Raw genomic sequence first — 17,693 nt, 5'->3', positions numbered from 1 at the left:
AAACAATGGTTACTTAAACAAAATGGTGGCTTTTGAGAATCAAAAACAAATTCATACTGACTGATCTTGATCTTGCCATGCAATACACGACATTAAAGATTAATGCACTTATAGGCAACTGATGTCTTAGTCTATATCAAGATTAACATACCTCACATTCTTCACATTTTTGGAGTTCCCATTTTGATATAGCATTGCCAATACCTGGTTCGCTGGGGGAAAAATCAAACTGTTTCTTTTTTTAATCAAACTGCCCATGAACACAGCACACGCTACACAGCATGATATATAGTTATATGAATACAAACCTGAAGGTAGAATGGAAACTGGTTTTCAAGCTGGCTTCTCTTCCGTGATCTTTTCCTCTTTTTCACCTTCTCAAAATGAGTGTCTTCACCGAGTGAATGAGCTCTTTGAAGGACTAAAATATAAGATTGAAAGAGGCTTTTGTTAAGAGGCAAAATAGTAGATGTTTTTTTCCTTCGTTTTTGTTGTTGTTGGTGTACCAGAGTAACAAAGTTTATTGAGAAAAACTGGTGAACAGAAGTACTTCAGAAATCATGATATCGAAGTCTAAGAGCATATGTGATAGTCCTAGCAAATTGACTTAGATAAGCATGCATTTACAAGATGAAGAGTTTATGCTATATCTACTCTACTGGAATCTTCACATTTGTAACAAACATGTATACAATTGCATATCAGAACTCATAGCTACATGTGGTAGCATTTTGACACATTGAGTCATGCCCTTAACTGTATTGGCTTTCATTGCAGTAGCCCAGTGTTATGTTATATGTGCTCTAAACACTGTGATATGAATATAGTCAATTGTCAATTAGAAATGATCATGCTCTAGACACTGTGATATGAAAACAATCAACTGCTAGTCAAAAATGATCAAGCTATTGATCAATTAAAGTATTTATGAAACGGTAACAGCTGCCTTTGCTTTGTAAGCAGTTGAATAATATTGATGTCAGAGGTTTTAACATAAACATAAATCAGTTTTGCTACAAAGAACTATGAGGAAAGGTATCAGCACTGAGTTGACATGGCTTAAGTATACACTGGACACAAAAAATGATGGTAAAAGAGCTCACCATCAGAGATCTCCCGTGAGGTATCCATGGACTCTGTAGCTCCCCCTTCTGATAAGCTTCTGCTGATGGAAGCCATTGTGTTTTCCTTGTGTGAATGAAAGCCCCTTGGCTTGGCTATGAAGCCACCAACACCTACAGGATGACACAGCAAATAACGCTCAAATGACTCGATCCAATAACTGCATAGCATCAGAAGCCTTTCCATTAATTCAGCATGACATATGGCTTTCTGTTTCTGCAGTTAAATTCTCATTCAGATTTGCAGTAAATCATTCTGTAGTTACTCTCAGTGACAAATGAACATTTTTATACAACAATTTTCCTCAATGTTCAATTGTGTAATCATTCTGGTGTTAAAACCTATGTGCTTACAAAGCTGATCAAGGGACAGCAAAAGCACGGTTCTATATGAATACGCTCCATAAATGTTAGATCTGAAAGTTCCCTGCGGATTTAAATGATATCCTCTACCTTGAATAAACGACTGAAGCTTCACCAAAACAACAGAATGAAAAAAAAAAAAAATCACCACCTTTCATATCTTTGTTCTAATCATTTTTAAATAGCACATTATTTTATTCATTCATTAATTTTTTTATTGCACAGACATCAAGAAACATTCATGCTAACTAGGAGAAAAACACACAGATGGAGCAAACACATGACATCTTTTATATGGATTGCCACGCGCGAAATCTCACCCGGTCTCAGCGCTGTTCTGTGCTTCGACTTCTTCTTGTCATGGTGGTGGTGGTGGTGGTGGTGGTGATGCTTTCCTTCTCCTCCGCTGCTCTCATGTCGATCGAAGTGACTAGGTCCCTTCCAGGTATCGGGATCTAAACAATGACATTGTCACATACACACAAAAAAAAAATGCCAGTGTTGGTCAAGCACTAAATCCACAACTGATAAGAAGGATTAACACTAACTAAAGACCTGGCCTTCCAGGCCCCTGCCTCTCAGGAAAAAATAACAACTCTTTGGGTGTTGGGAATTGTTCTTTGAAATCACTCTATTCGGATCTTTTTGAACATATTTGTGATTTTACCAAGATGCAGAGATGTCATGGCAACTTCATATTTACATATTTCAATAATGTGGATGTGTCAATGTCACATATACTGGATGACCCTTTAAAACCTCTTTGTTTGGAAGAGACAGAAATGAATGTTCCATAATCTCATTCACATCATATTAAATCGTACATTATTAATGACAAACAGGCCCAACATTAGAGAAATGTGACATGGTACATGTGCAATGTATCATTCATGAAGTATTATCTGGCAACTGCCTGCAACAATAAGAAAACGTGACAAAATCAACCTGCTTCAGGTTGCTTTGTTTTGTTCTTTTTCTTGACGATTTCTCTATCCCCCACCCCCCCCCCCCCATGTGAAATCAATGAAAGTATGGTGACAGATGAGAGAGATATGTAAAATGGCAGAGATAGACCCCCTTACCTCTCCCAAGACCTTCCGGATCGTACTCCTGATCGGCAATCTTGGAGATCTCCGAGTTGGGGTCCGCCAGGCTCCTCAGCAGGGCCAGGCTGCCGATCTTAATGCTCGATCTCCTGCGGGACCTCTTGTGGGTGCGCGCCATGGCCAGGCTGCTGATCTGCTTGAAGCCACTTTCGGTCAGACTCACCCCCTCCACCGAGAACTGTTTGCTGACTTCTTGTTGAGGAAACAAAAGTAAATATAAACTGAGTTGAAAAACGTACGAAACGTTACCTCACAAAGTTGTGCATGCATCCTCCTCTATCATACTGTATTTTTCTTCATATTTCATTCTTTACAAGTTTGGATGCTTACAATGAGAGAGAAAGTTTGGGTGGCTCACAGATTTTAGGGTATCTCAAATACTTTATATCTACATAGCTCTAAAAAAAATCACTGCAGTATAAATGCATATTACTGTAAGATACAAGATAACATAAAAGAAGATTGATTACTGATAAATGCATGTAGAACATTACTGACCTGCATTCAATGCATCATGAGCACAGCAATACCACTAACTAGAGATACTACTTCACAATCATCAGCATAGAATAACTCAAATATATCATCTAGGAACGTGCAAAATATATATGTGACCCTGCATCACAAAGCCAACAAAAAGTCCCCATCCATAGATTTTTAGTTAAGGGCAGAGCCTGAAAGAGCAAACTCTAAGCTAAAAAATGATGTATAACTCATTTTAAATGGACTCTCCTGTCCTATCTAAATACTAAAGAAAGCACACACTCTGGAAAAGCGTAAACTGAGAAAAAGAGGCTCTGAATTACAGGGTCTATTCAAGCATTTAATCTTTACCAAGCCGTGCTAGCTGTGTGATGAATGGGACAAAAAAACAGGATGTAAACCCTGGAGCAACAACAATGAAGGGATTATTAGATTAAGCTGAAATTGAGCAAGCTCTATGAACACATTCTGTCCATGATTAATGCCCACTTTCAAAGCAGTAGCATTATCCTTTGAAAAGTCCTTAATAGAGTTGGCAGTGAAGAGTGTGCAAAGGATTTTCAAGAAATGAAAAGGGGCTTCTACGACGTACCTGATCACATTACTCTACAAGAAAAGGGTTGTAGAAAATCTGCTGAAAACACACTTTCCAATTCATTTCATTATCCCAAACTTAGGAATAATGTAGAAGAACAGCTATTTCAGAGAATATGAAAAACTCAAGATTGACTTGGGTGACCAGTTTCATCTTTTTTGAGTGTTCCCAGGGTGCAACTTTTTGTTTGTTGATTTTGTGATACACGGTCACACATGTGGCATGAATCAGAGAAGATGGTGAGATGAATTGCACTATCAACATAAAAGTGAATCTACATATATCACGCAATCCTAATGGCCTCTCCTGCCTTACCTGGTTCCTTTATTGCTAGTTTGGGTACTTTGGGAGTTGGATCTTCATGGCTGGGTTCTGGAAGCTGAGGTTCTGGCTCCGGAAAGAGCGGTCTGCATAGAAGACAGATGTAGCCCTTGTCCATGGCTCGCTCCACTTCATCCTCTGTGTACATGCCATCACAGATCGCATGTAACCACCTGCGCAAAAAAAAAAGGAGACATTAATAATAAAATGTATAGTGTAATGGGAAACTCCTGAGCTTGACCTGTTAAAGACAGGCTGATATTGGTACATCGAGCACTTCCCATAGACACTTGCCTGTTGCCCGAGTATACTCAGGACTCGTCCTTAACGGGTTAATAATCAGTATAAAAAGAGGATGTTCAATGAAATTTTACACATCATAACTATTTCATACAACACCTAAAAAGATTCTAGCTATCTGATTACTCATCATGTGACATGCAATTAAAAGTATCACTGCAAACCGTCACTGTTGAGCTGTGAAGTTTTGTTTGGCAAAAGCGGCTTGCACAAAGCTGATATCACCAATTTACACTGACTCCCGTGTTAAACCCACACTCAGCTTGTAGTTTTTGTCCCATTGCGCATCTTTGACATCACAATGAATATAACTTTGTCGTGCACACCCATCAGTTACAAGCGTACAGTCAGTCGCTCATTTTACTGTCAACAACTTCAACGAATCGCTTTTTTGTGTACAACTGACTGTACTGTGCCACCCATTTGCTCTTCATGCCAAAATAGTTGCCATTTCTGTTCTAAAGTAAACAAATCTGTGTGGACCACATTTGTCGACGTCCAAGGTGATGTTAAAGCAAATAGTGTATGGTCTTTACTTGTGCAATGGAACACAATTTCGCACTCGGTGAAAGATGAGGCACCTTTTTCTTTCACCTCGTGCAAAATCTTGTACCATCGCACTCATAACCATTCACTATTTGTATGCAACCAAACTAATAGATAAATACTGTATACACCAAATGTTTCGCGAGGTTTTTATTTTCGTGAATTTCGCGAGTCAGGAGCTATTCGCGAAATAAAAGACACGCGAAAATAATTACTCTGATGTCAATATGAGTGTGACACACACGAATACATTTCTCCGTTCAGTGCAGTACTCCACGATCGTGAATTTAATCACTCGCGAAATCATCGGGAAGTCCCGATTCGCAAAAATTTAGACGCACTAAATACACGGCGTATACAGTACTACATCAAGCTCACAGAGGTGAAGCATTGATGATCAAGACTACAGAAATCAGTGACTTCCTTGCCTTTCACAATGAGAGCACTGGCAAATGAGCTCTCCGTCCCGGTAGCTCTTGAAGCAGATGGCGCAATGGGAGAGGCTGGCGCAGGGACCACACTGGGTGTAGTTGTTCATCCAGTCACAGTTGTTGCCCGGTGTCACTGCCCCGCAGTGAGTACAGCAAACACACCTGGGGAAAAAAGTGAATGAAAAATTAAAAGAGGACAGGCAAAATGATGGCAAATGAACTGCTGAATCTCTTGCTAATCTTGGGGAGAGAATTAAATATAATGTGCAGTTTTCATCACACCAGCAAAGGATCTGACGCCAAAAGATCAAGAAGAAGACATGGCTATGGTGACAGGAAAAAATCAACAGCATGAAATCTTATAGTTTTTTCCCCTACTTGACATAACATCACTTCCTCGCCTGTTAATACCAATTCAAACAGCATTTTGCCTTCATCACACAGAAGATTTCATACAATTTTTCTGTCCAAAGTATGATGTTCTATTAGTATAGTTATCACAGAGTAATCACACTATGGTTTACAAACCGACAGCTGACAAGCTTCTGGTGATTAACTGATAAGCACTTCAATAAAAGCCCCCAGTCTTAATTTTTCCCTTGCAACTGAAGAAAAAAAAAATCTTTACAAAAAATTAACAATGTGATGGTGCACACAAGGCTGAAATTTGTGATAGGTGACAAATATGATGTCTGTCTGATTCATATATTGTTGGTGGGCTATCAGAGTTGGTGGTAAACTCACCACTTGCATTTCCATCCGCCCTTGGGCACGGTCTGGAGCGGCGGGTCCAGGCAGTAGGTGTGGTAGCTGATGTCACAGTCATCACAGAGCAGTAGCCTGGCCTCATCGCTCGACTTTCCGCAACCTTCGCATACGGTGCAGTCCAGACAGCGCCAGCCCTTGGACAGCACCACCTTCGTGATCTGGATTTGAAAGAAACACCAGGACTTGTGGTGACACAAAACTAAAAATGCACTGCTGTTTTACTGTTTCACCTTCCATCGTCTTGCTGAGCACAACTACCCTTGAATACACATGCAAACTAGAAGAATAAATAATAAATGCCGTAACTTGAAAATAATGTTGAAGAATTGCTTTCAGAAAATATGAAATTCTCAAGATATAATAGGTTGACCCGTTTCACCTATTTTGAGTCTTAACGTAAAATTAGGGCGAGCGATTTTTTGTTGGTTTTGTGATGCTCACCCACATATCGTAATTCCTACGCAAACAAGGATATGCTTTCAAAATAAAGACCCACAAAAAAAACCCCAAAAAACAACTATTCTTTTATACTGGATGCACAATGTAGACATGCTACATAAATCAAAGCAAAATCAGTGTTTCCCACATAGAAGTAAGATATCAGCGTTGTTGTTTGTCGTAAATTATTTGCCAAAACTTCACTGTTGTTCATCATTACCGAAATGCCAATGCAATGCAAGAACACAATTCATGTATCATCTAACAGTAAGCTCCCTTTCCCTAAACATTAAAATGTAGAAGGGGAGACACATACCTTGATGTTGACACAATACGGATGGTAGCATTGGCCACATTGCGAACACGTTAATAACCGTCCCTCTGGTCCCAGTCCGAAGCTGCCACAGCTCAAACACATGTCCTGCAAAGAAATATCAGTCATAAAACTTAGCATCAGATTAAGAGAACACATTATGATGTTTGACGAGCTAAGTTACAACCAAAATAGACACACACACACAAACATTTCTAGCAGGTAATATGTTTTTACAAATAAAAAGTGAGTTATAAAACAACTGTTTACTTTGTTTCATTCACATTGAGAAAAAAAAACATAACCCCTGGCAAAACCAATTGCCACTACTTTACACTTCTACTCCCAAGCTTGGTGGTACATACATGCTTTAAATGCTTGGAAACCTTACCGCTTTCCTACATTAAAACATCCCAGATACATAAAATGTATGTTGGCATTTGTTTTAAAATCCAGAGGAACTGCAGTACACTAAAGGCATACCGAAATAAACGGCACCTCTTGGGCAATCTCTAGTCCCTTTCATCAACTCATTCACCCTAACTTCAGAGTTAAAGCACAATCTTTTTGATTTACAAACAAGCATTCCACTCATTCAGTGCTATGACAAATATAGAACAGATACATGGCATATATAGCTGAGGTTTTGACCATACTGCCCATATATCTCTCTCTCTTCCTCTCAGTTCTATGTCCCCACCCTCAATGTATCATCATGGGCACACACAGTCCTTGTCACAGGCAGGCATATGAATAGCTTTGATGATAAGAGTGATGACAGTCTTAACACAGGGACTACAGACTCAAGGACCCCAAAGAGAGCTAATATGTAAATCAGAGACTACACACACAAGAGGCATCACCTACCTGGGTGGATGTGAACTTGTCCTCCAAGGAGAACAGGACGACTGTGGTGTGCATGGATGAGTCCTCCTCGTCCTTCTCCTTGGCACTGGTCGTTTTCTCCACCACCACAGGTTCAGCTGGCACCACCTGACTGGATGGCTGCAGAACAAAAACACATGGATTCCTTCCGCTTTAGTCACTTGTAATTTCCCCTTTACATGTTACAGTTTTGTTTTTGTATGTGACAACTGGGTGTGACCCATAGCTCGAAAAAGATAGAGTCATTACAATACGAACTAGAAGAGCACTCGAAGAGCGCAGACCTCTGCCAAGCATCTTATTTCCACTCATTCACACATATTATACTAAAAATTGCCCTATTTCCCAGTGACAGAAGCTCAATTGTTTACCTCCTGCTTCCTGCAGCAGCTGTACCTCAGGCGCATGTTTAGCACTTGTACCCAAGCCTCAAATACGTGCAGCTTGAACTCCCAAGTTTATTGACCCTACTTGCTAAAGATGAGAATCCTTCAAAAATGTCACAAAAAATTTTGGGATCACTACCAAAATTTAATTATCTGTTCCTTGTGTGATTACTGACTTTTCCTCTAAGTTTCGTCAAAATCCATCACAGCTTTTCGAGTTAGTTTGCAAACAGACAGACAAGACAGACAAACCAATGCCAGCAAAAACATAATCACCTTGGCAGAGGTAATCGCCATACCACAACCCGGGGCGTCCTATCCTGCTCTTTCATCACATGGGAGAAATCTGGAATATCTGAGGCTATTTAAGCTATCTAATCTTTTTCCCTTTCATGAACACATAATGCACATGCCCATACACTCATGAGATTGAGCACTTCTATGGATGGCACAAAACAATAGGCTTGACCCCAAATCCAGGATGTAGGTTCACCTCCTGGACTCTGCTATTCATATGGGATTAGGACAGGAGAACCCTGCTGGGCTCCTCTTCTATTCAATATACAATGGTTGGGCAAAGTCATGCTGAGCTCTCTCTCTCTCTCCAGTTGCTTGTTCACAAAAGGTTCTCAACATGAGGAAAACCTCACTATGGACATGGCAAACAAAATATCCAGTACACTGAACACTCTTTTAAACTCGCCTTTGAAGCATAAAGTCAGCCATGAGCTCATGTGTGATTGAGTACACTGACCTGTGCTACTGCATTCTTTCTTCAGCTGGTTATCATGAGCTAAATATCAAGTGCAAATACATTTTCTCTTTCTCTGAAAACTTCCACAGCTGAAAGAATGCTTGCCTTCACAGCCAAATTATAAGTGTCATTTACACACAATATATTGCTTACAACACTGGGTGCATTTGAGCACTCAAAAGCAAGCCAAAGCAAACCGAACCAAAGCAAACTGTACCGTACTGTGCCAGATTTACAGCATTCGAGCGCGCTGTGGAGAAAGCTACATCATGAATTATTTTTAGAGGGAGTCACACAATGTGCAGCAACACATTCATTCATCTAACACACTTAAGCTACTTACAGATGTCCCGAACAAAGTGAATGAAATCATTGCATTATGACATATGTGCGTATTACGTGCATTCTTCACATGCCAACTTCTGGTACAGTTTTGGTACATTTTTGGAGCACATTGGGAAGGGGTCCACTTTTGGCTTGGTTCAGATTCTGTACAGTACACTTCAGGAGCATTTGGGCGCTCCTCTGACGTGGGTACGGTACGGTTTAGTACCCTTTAGGAGAGTGCTCAAACACACCAATTGTTGCAAACACTGCATTACAGAGTTTTCCCAACTACTTCTCACAGCAAAATTGCCTGAAAGCAGAAGTTTGTGATTCATTCGCTTGCAAAAAAACAAAACAAAACAAACAAACAAACAAAAACTAGCACCCAGTTGCACTAGAGGGCCCTGTGGTTTCCATACCTGTGGTGTGGCAGGCGGCAAAGCTGTAATCTTGATCCTGGTCTTGGAGCCTCTCTTGGCAACATGGCTACCATGCCTTCTCCTCCTGCCCACTGCTGCATAGCTACTACTGCCTCGCCCCTGTTCATGCATGCACATTGAATGCAATGATGAGAAACTAGGTCTTCTAAAATCTTATCATTTGCACCATCAGAAAATAACATGCTGAATCAATTTGCATGAATAACCAATAATATCAGGAAGTCGCACCAGGAAAATAAACTTTATAACAGAGCTTGTCTCCAAAGAATAAAACCCTCTAATGAAAGCACCAAAAAGTCCCACAAATATCTCATGTAGATTGCATATACTGAAATTATAAAGGATCAATTGGATCATCGCATGCTTTAACGTTTGATATAAAGCATGGGATGCCTAGGAAATTATAGATGAAGTAAAACATGCTAATAAGCTGTGCTGTCAAGTCAGCACTTAAAACATTGTTTTGGGCACTTTTATCTTAGTGACGGATGATCTTCCAGTGAATTACAGTATGATCAAGATCATTTATTGGGAGAGGGATGGTTTCACCACGTCAAGAAAAAAGTAAGGGGGGGGGGGATGTAGCCACCTACCCTGGGCCTTCCGGCAAATCTCCTCCTGCCCATTCTCTCCAGCTGACTGAGCCTGTCCAATGGCTTACCGCCCCCATGGGGCCTTGCCAGAGGGGCGATGGTGACCGACACACCCTTACTCGTCGTTGACACAGTCGATGACAGCTCCTGATGCATAAAGATTACACAATGGGAGTTGCATGAATTTGTGGGGATGTTTCTGGACTGAATGTTATTTGCTCATAAAGGAAGAACAGATTGAAGGAAACAAATTGATGATAATCACACTTGCTGTGAGATATTTGATATCTGAAATATGATAACAAAAGTGGACATAGTAATGCATGACCACTGAAAGATAAGTTGCAAATGAAATAGGCACTTGCAGTTACTTAGAACTACTAGAAAGCTGTTTCTCAGCAAGAAGTTGGGCAGCAAAGCACTGATTTTATGCTCATTATACAAAGAAAAAGGTGGTAGAAATGACCCTCGTTTGAGAATAGTTCTGTTTCAGCAGTCAAAGTACTCATCAACAACCCATACAGATGGTTATTTCTACAGTACTCCCCATTCCCATGCTCTTGGGTGCTCTTCTCTTGCTCTTTAATCTTTGCAATTGTTGTTTTGTGTCTATATATGCTGCATATTGAGCCTGAAAAAGGAAATAAAGGATAGACCTCTTTCCTCTCAGACCATTCAAGCAATGGAAGCTGCACAAGACATACCTCTGGTTTCCTATCATCTGATGCTATGGTGTAGTCCGTGTCGATGCTGCTCAGGCTCAGGCTGTCTTCCTGCACGCTGGACGCACTCAAGGAGAGGTCCTGCGATGTGTCATCTGGAATGGGCAAATACGGGGGTGTTCTGGAGCTTGTGGCATGGCTGGGACTCCTGCCAAATGCCCCTGGAAGTGTGCCAATGAAAAAGTGTGGTTCCATGTTCATAGACTGGATTCACAGGACATCTCCTTGCATAGTAATAATGATCATAATAATACTGATTAAACAAGAAAACAAACTGTCAGAGTGAGAAACTTCGACCACCAGTCCAGTAAGCTGTACAAACTACAACAAATACGATTGCCACTTGATTGTGCGTAAATCAAGCAACAGGATGATCTTAATGGGGAACTAAGGAAGTCATACTGCCGAGCACTTGTAGCGCAATTGTGGTGCGCTTCCCTTTCACTTTCATAGGGCAATATTGCTATTTGAACATTTTCTCTGAAACAAAACAAAACGCAAGATCAAACCACATTAACCACATTAGCCACATCCATCTACACAATCACAGTACTTATGCTCATCCTAGTTGTATGTCGTTTGGTCTAAGTGTAAGTGTGTGTGTGTGTTCTAGAAAGCCAGAAAATGAGTAAAATGGTCATACCTTCGTCAAATGGACTTGCTGACCGCCGCCTCTCCAATTCACCTGCCTTGTGTGGTCTGATGCGGCATTCGGGACACTTGTACGGGGTGGGCTGACCCGCAGCCTTCATCTGCTGGTAGTTGCTAACTATTGTCCTATCTTCACATTCAGCATGCACATATCTACGAAGCATGGACAGGAGGCAAAAGTAAGAACCTAATGCTGAAGGCAGGATAACACTTAAAACAAAACAAAACAAAAATTTATTGTAAACACCACAAAAGAGATGAAATTTTCTACTTTAAACTTGCACACACCAGTGATCTTGATTTGATTCATTGCCTGCTAACAGGTTACTTCATATGATCAACATCCATCCCACATGAAATAGCTGGGGAAGATGGCTTGCTAATAAATCAGACTGCCTCACAGGCAGGAGTCAGAAGTTCAAAGCATTACACTGGTGACAAAAGTTATATCACACTTGGAGCACAGTAGGTATGAAAAATCTCTATTCACACCTCACATCGAAGCAGCAGGGAACATTCATACCACAGTTCTACACAGCTGCAAACAATCACTTTAGACATCTTAATCATCAGTTGAAACTGGTAATACACATCCGAACAGTGGACCTCACTCATTTAAACAGCAGCAAACCCCTCATATTCTCCGACCAATCAGGTGGGCATTACACACCTGCTACAAAGGTGACACTGAACCATGACTTTGTGCGTAGTATGGTGCCGGTACGCCTTCCCACAGATTGGGCAGCAGTAGCCCTTATTGCGCTGTTGATAGCAACTATCACAGACGGTGTAGTTGTGGTGCCACCGTGAGCTGGGACCATTCCCGGGTGTTCTCGCCCCACAATCCGTGCACACCCGACAGTTCTGTGAAATAACACAAAAGCAATTGCAGTTGGACTTAGTACATGGTGTTGTGAACTACTTCGCAGTGCTGTAAGATACAGATGAAAAATATAGACATTTTGCCATGACTTGCTCACTATTTGAGAACTTTTCGACTTTAAGTCTCTGAAATGCAGTTCTTAGAAGGACACAAAGTAATACACCAACAATGAGTAACACTTTATCTCAAACTCTGCGACTCCAGTACACAAAAATTTAAGAGTCTCATGTGTAGCATCTACATGGGCTAGAAGGATGTCAACCAGGCACAAAATATACAGATGTAATATATCAGAAGATAAACATAAATTGATATTTTAGAAAGTATACTGTATACGCCATATATTTCATGAATTGAAACTTGTCAGACAATTTCACAAGTAAATGAATTTGAGATCACAAACCAAATTGGCAGAATGGGATAGAAATATATGTTTTAAAGAAAAAAGCAAAACAAATGTACAAAGCATTTGAATAATGGAATGCATTTTGTTTGTTTTGTTGCGAATTGTTAAATCTCATGAAACATGCTCCATACATGGTAGATGACATACTGCAGTAATACAGGCTTTAACAATCCACATAAAGAGGGAGGACTCCACAGAAAGGGGGAAAACTACACCCAACTTACTTTGCATTTCCACCCATTCTTTGGAATGGTGATCATAGCTGGCTTGAGACAGAATGTGTGGTAGCCCTTGTCACAGGTGTCGCATACCAGCATCTTGTTGTCATCCCCAGGTTGCCTGCAATGTTGTTCATAAGTTGACTTGATTGTAGTCACATCATACACATTAGGCAGGGCTCGGACACTAACGGTGGCCCGGTGGCCCAGGGCCACCAAAAATGAAAGTCGGGCCACCAAATTTTAAAAAAGGGCAAATTTGGTGGCCCGCCTCGGGCCACCAAAATATTTTGAAAAGTATGTCAATAAATTCGAAACTTTTTGCGCCGGAAATTAGCAGTTAAATTTTTTCAAAGGATGGATGAAAAGGACTGAATGAATGCCTGAGAGTGAGTGTTACAAGTTTGTTGAAGTTTATTTATGAGTAGATATGTCCAACTTCTAATTCTTACTATCATAAATCTTAAATATTTGACTCATGAAAAAAGGACTTTCAATGTTTTTTATTGGGTTTTTTTTTCGGGACACCAAATTTTTCTCTCGGGCCACCAAAAATTTGAAATTTAGGATTTTGGTGGCCCCATCGGGCCACCAAACAAAAAAGTTAGTGTCGAGCTATGCATTAGGCAATGATGGGCCTTGATACAAGCAACACACACATAAATTAACTTCCTTGTCAAATCTAGCCTAGAAAGCTACCTGTATCAAGCTTTACTCTGAGCAACTCAGTTGCATCTTACCAAGTCACTTGCTCTTTTTACATATCATTTGATGGGAGGGAAGTTTCCTGATTTGAACTCCATTTCACATAGTACAGAGACTCACTGAAAAGACATAGTATTAAATTCAGATTATTTTATGCAGTCTGAAATTGGAGGTGTCTTTCTTTACCTGCACGTCTGACAGATCTTGCAGTTCGGGCACTGCCACCCAGCTCGGACGATGGGATCTATAGATACCGTGGGATCCAGGCAAGAACCATGGTAGTGCTGGCCACAGCTGGTGCAGAACAGCGACTCGGACAGGTTGCCGGGAAGGTCACAAATGGCACATTCTAACTCCTCCATTTCAACTGTAAGGTGGAGGACAAGTCACAGGGCATTGTAAATATACACTTGGCAGGATACTGTTAAGGCTTTTATTCATTCATTTTTATCTATTTTTTTTGGGGGGGGGAGGGGGTGGGTCCATTAATGGCATGAAACACAATGTGACAAATATTGGTAAATGAATATGAAGAATTAATCAAAGGATGGATATAAACTTTGTAGAACTGTTTAAAATAAATGCATTCAGCGGATTCCCGTTACAATGAAGTCCGCGGGACCAGCAGTTTTCTTTCGTTTTATCTAAATTTTTTTTATAACCGAACAAATTTAAACAATAAAAATACATAGAGTAGATAATGTGGTGGTGAGAAATTTTACTTTGTTGTAACCAGAATTTTGTTATAACCATGTTCGTTATAACAAGAGTGCACTGTATCTTTTGTGAAAAGTCAATCCATTCATGTATTTCACTTTTGACGGATGGGGATGATGCGTAAGAAACTCACCTCTCTCTTCTGCTAGATCCAGATGTTCAGGGCATAAGAGAATGAGTGACTTGATACCCTGTTCCGAAACAAAAGAATTTAATAATGACATTAATGATCACCATATTTCTCTGTGTGAATAGGCACAAGGAGATACACATCTCTGGTACAGCTTAAAATAGATTTCATTCTCTGGAACAGGCCATGTCATTAAATCCCTATTCACATTGGGATTTGAAGTCACATTCATGCATCCCTAGCTTCAAATTGACAACTCGTCAAAACTCTTCACATAGATGCAGCCATGCAGGAAACATAGTCACATATTTCATTTTGACAGCTAATATCACCACTTTGAAAACAAACAAGTTGACCTCGCATTTGGCATGCACAATAGAGGGCTTCATAGAAAGCACATGTAAGGATCTATTACTCATATCATTCTAAGTTAAAAGCAACATAAAATATTACAGTCATCTTGCACAAGTCAAAGTCGCATGAGTAATACCATGCCTGGCCAAACTATGAAAAAATGTGTTGGGAGTGTATTCTGTTAGTTGAACATTGCCCCAGTCATGGCTTACGCTCCGAGCCAAATACACTCAACTTGTGCAGGGTTGAAGAGTTGGCTGGTGTCTTACAAACACAAGTACAGTGTGCAAAGGAATCTTACCTGAAAGGAACCACTACTTGCAGCACATGGGTAGTGATAGACTCTATTGCAGCCTTGCTCTACACAATGGATGGTGGCTCCATACCTGTGACAGTAACTGCAGTGCTGCATGATGGATACAGATAAGAGAAGTGACACAAAAACTTCAGTATCAAGATCCCCAATGAGATGTGAGTGCAAACCAGCATGGGCTTGCAGGCACGCCCCTCTACTAGTGTTAGAATATGATGTACAAACTTGAGTGATTATGTTATAGTTATGTTATCAAAATATTTTTTTGCACAAGCTAACTTGGGCAAAGGGTCAAATGTCTAATGAAATGGAAAGGTAGATTCCTTACAATTAACCTGCCCTACAATGTTTTCGGATGCCTGTGAGATGGAGGCATGTGGATTTGCAACATCACACTTTAGTCAACATTATCCGATGTATCAGCAGCTTAACACAAAGTACAACTAAGTACAAAGTAAATCCTTCCTAACTTCACACAAACACTGCATTTAAACGTACATAAGAGAAAAAAGAGAAACATGAAAAAGAAAACAAATCACCAAAATTTTCGCATGATGATGTTACGATTTAGTATTGCCATTTCAGCAAATGTCCTGCCAGACTGTGAGGAAATATGGTTGTCCTGCATTGTGTACAAGAGGAAACTAGAAATGTCGCTATGGCGACTGTTATGCCTCCGCCATAATGCATGATTCTCCTAATAGGTCTAGATAGTACATGTGGACAATGTGTGATTACATTTTCACAAAACTGGCAAAATATTGAAATGACAAGTTTGTCACAAATGTGTTGAATGTTCACCTTCCTTGACCTTGGTTTAATTGGATGAATAGGAGAGCATGTATTTGGGGATTTAAGGACTTTAACTTGACTTTGACCCATTCATACATTTATGCATTGAGTAATTTTCATGGTACTGGTATGGAGAAAAGTGCAATTTCTGTACTGAATAGTAAATTGTTACCATGTTCATCTGGCCTTTGACCCTAAAATTCATAAGATAATCACTTTCAGGTAGAACATGCATAGATATGCAGTAAGTTTCACAATAAATTGAGCCACTTCCGAGATATGGAGGAAAAAGTTAGTTCAGCACTTTCACTTGATCTTTGACCTTTTGACCTTTGAGGCAATAAAAAAGAAAAAGAAAAAAAACTCTCCAGAGAATTTCTATTAGGTTACACACGCATACACCAAGTGTAAAAAAAAAAATACTAATCCTGCTGGCATTGCATGAACATGAGGGAAATAGTAAAATTTTGAAGTGTTGCACTTGACCTTTTGACCCCTGACCTTTGACCCCATGAACCCTACATTCTCTAGATAATCACTGCCAGTCAGTACATGTATATATACCATGTTCCATGAAGATACCTTGAACAATTTTCCAATTTACAGAGAAAAAAAAAGAAGTTTTAATACTTTTACTCTACCTTTTGACCTTTGACCTTTGACCTCATGACCCAAACTTTCACCAGAGAATCTAAATTGGGTAATACATGCATACACTAAGTTTCAAGAAAATATCTTCAGGCATTGCATAGATATGGTGGAAATAGTGAAATTTTATGTATTTGACCTTGACCTTTGACCTTGAGCACGTGCACCCAAAAGTTGATAGGCACAACTTCACCCCCTAATACACATACATGCCAAGTTTCATTAGGATACCTCAACAGCTTTGGATAGTTACCTTGTCCACAAAATTCATTACGGACGGACGGAAAGACGGACGGACGGACGGAAGGACGGACGGACGGACGGACGGACGGACGGACGGAAGGACGGACGGACGGACGGACGGACGGACGGACGGACAACCCGAAAACATAATGCCTCCGGCACCACTTCGTGGCGGAGGCATAAAAACAGAGAGGTGAGGATTCTACTGTGGCAGACACTTACCTGAGTGATACCTGAGAACACAGCTTTATCCACATTCAGGAGTTGAAAGTTTTCATTTTGGCACACACCATCCGACCATGCAGCACAGCAATGATGCGCTGTTGTGTGACCTGTGGCGCATAGAGTGAATGACAAGTCGTACATGGATGACTGAAATCCAATATGTTTGGGATGTTTGATCACAGGATTTACTTTCTTGGGGGGATTGGAGAATTAATATTACATAAACAGCCATATATTATATAGACTTGCAAATGTTTGTAAATACCACTGAAAAGAGAATTAGTCATTCAATACATTCTCATGACATTCATCTCATTAGAGGCTGTACATATTTGTACAGACAGAGCTTTGATACAACAACATGACTCACTGAAAAATATACACTTACAAATCGTCGGTTGAGAATGATAGGGCGTTAAGTTGTCACAAAACCCGTAGTGTTCAAGATGACTTAACGCCCTTCTCATTCTCAACAGACGAAATACTGATGAACTATACATTTGCATAGTGATGCTG

At 40.2% G+C, this 17,693-nt stretch overlaps 1 protein-coding gene across 1 annotated transcript in view; it reads right to left on the bottom strand.

The window, feature by feature from the left end:
- The window catches only part of LOC139729948 (histone-lysine N-methyltransferase 2C-like), an 82,863-nt gene that overhangs the window by 44,523 nt on the left and 20,647 nt on the right, over positions 1-17,693 (bottom strand). The window contains exons 8-26 of the mRNA XM_071640869.1: positions 17,175-17,284; positions 15,258-15,362; positions 14,606-14,663; positions 13,942-14,122; positions 13,057-13,171; positions 12,214-12,407; positions 11,536-11,696; positions 10,875-11,053; positions 10,171-10,317; positions 9,557-9,676; positions 7,653-7,790; positions 6,789-6,893; positions 6,011-6,192; positions 5,264-5,428; positions 3,984-4,162; positions 2,567-2,782; positions 1,805-1,939; positions 1,104-1,235; positions 309-421 (exon numbers count right to left, since the gene is read on the bottom strand). Of these exons, the coding sequence (XP_071496970.1) occupies positions 309-421; positions 1,104-1,235; positions 1,805-1,939; positions 2,567-2,782; positions 3,984-4,162; positions 5,264-5,428; positions 6,011-6,192; positions 6,789-6,893; positions 7,653-7,790; positions 9,557-9,676; positions 10,171-10,317; positions 10,875-11,053; positions 11,536-11,696; positions 12,214-12,407; positions 13,057-13,171; positions 13,942-14,122; positions 14,606-14,663; positions 15,258-15,362; positions 17,175-17,284 (2,735 nt within the window). The remainder of the gene's footprint in view (positions 1-308; positions 422-1,103; positions 1,236-1,804; positions 1,940-2,566; positions 2,783-3,983; positions 4,163-5,263; positions 5,429-6,010; positions 6,193-6,788; positions 6,894-7,652; positions 7,791-9,556; positions 9,677-10,170; positions 10,318-10,874; positions 11,054-11,535; positions 11,697-12,213; positions 12,408-13,056; positions 13,172-13,941; positions 14,123-14,605; positions 14,664-15,257; positions 15,363-17,174; positions 17,285-17,693) is intronic.

This window comes from Diadema antillarum, unplaced genomic scaffold (genome assembly GCF_040938485.1).
Source record: "Diadema antillarum isolate AM-2024a unplaced genomic scaffold, OU_Dant_1.0 seq00000271_RagTag, whole genome shotgun sequence".
NCBI lineage: Eukaryota > Metazoa > Echinodermata > Echinoidea > Diadematoida > Diadematidae > Diadema > Diadema antillarum.
Note: the sequence above shows the minus strand (reverse complement) of the source record. Positions and strands in the feature narration are given on the sequence as shown.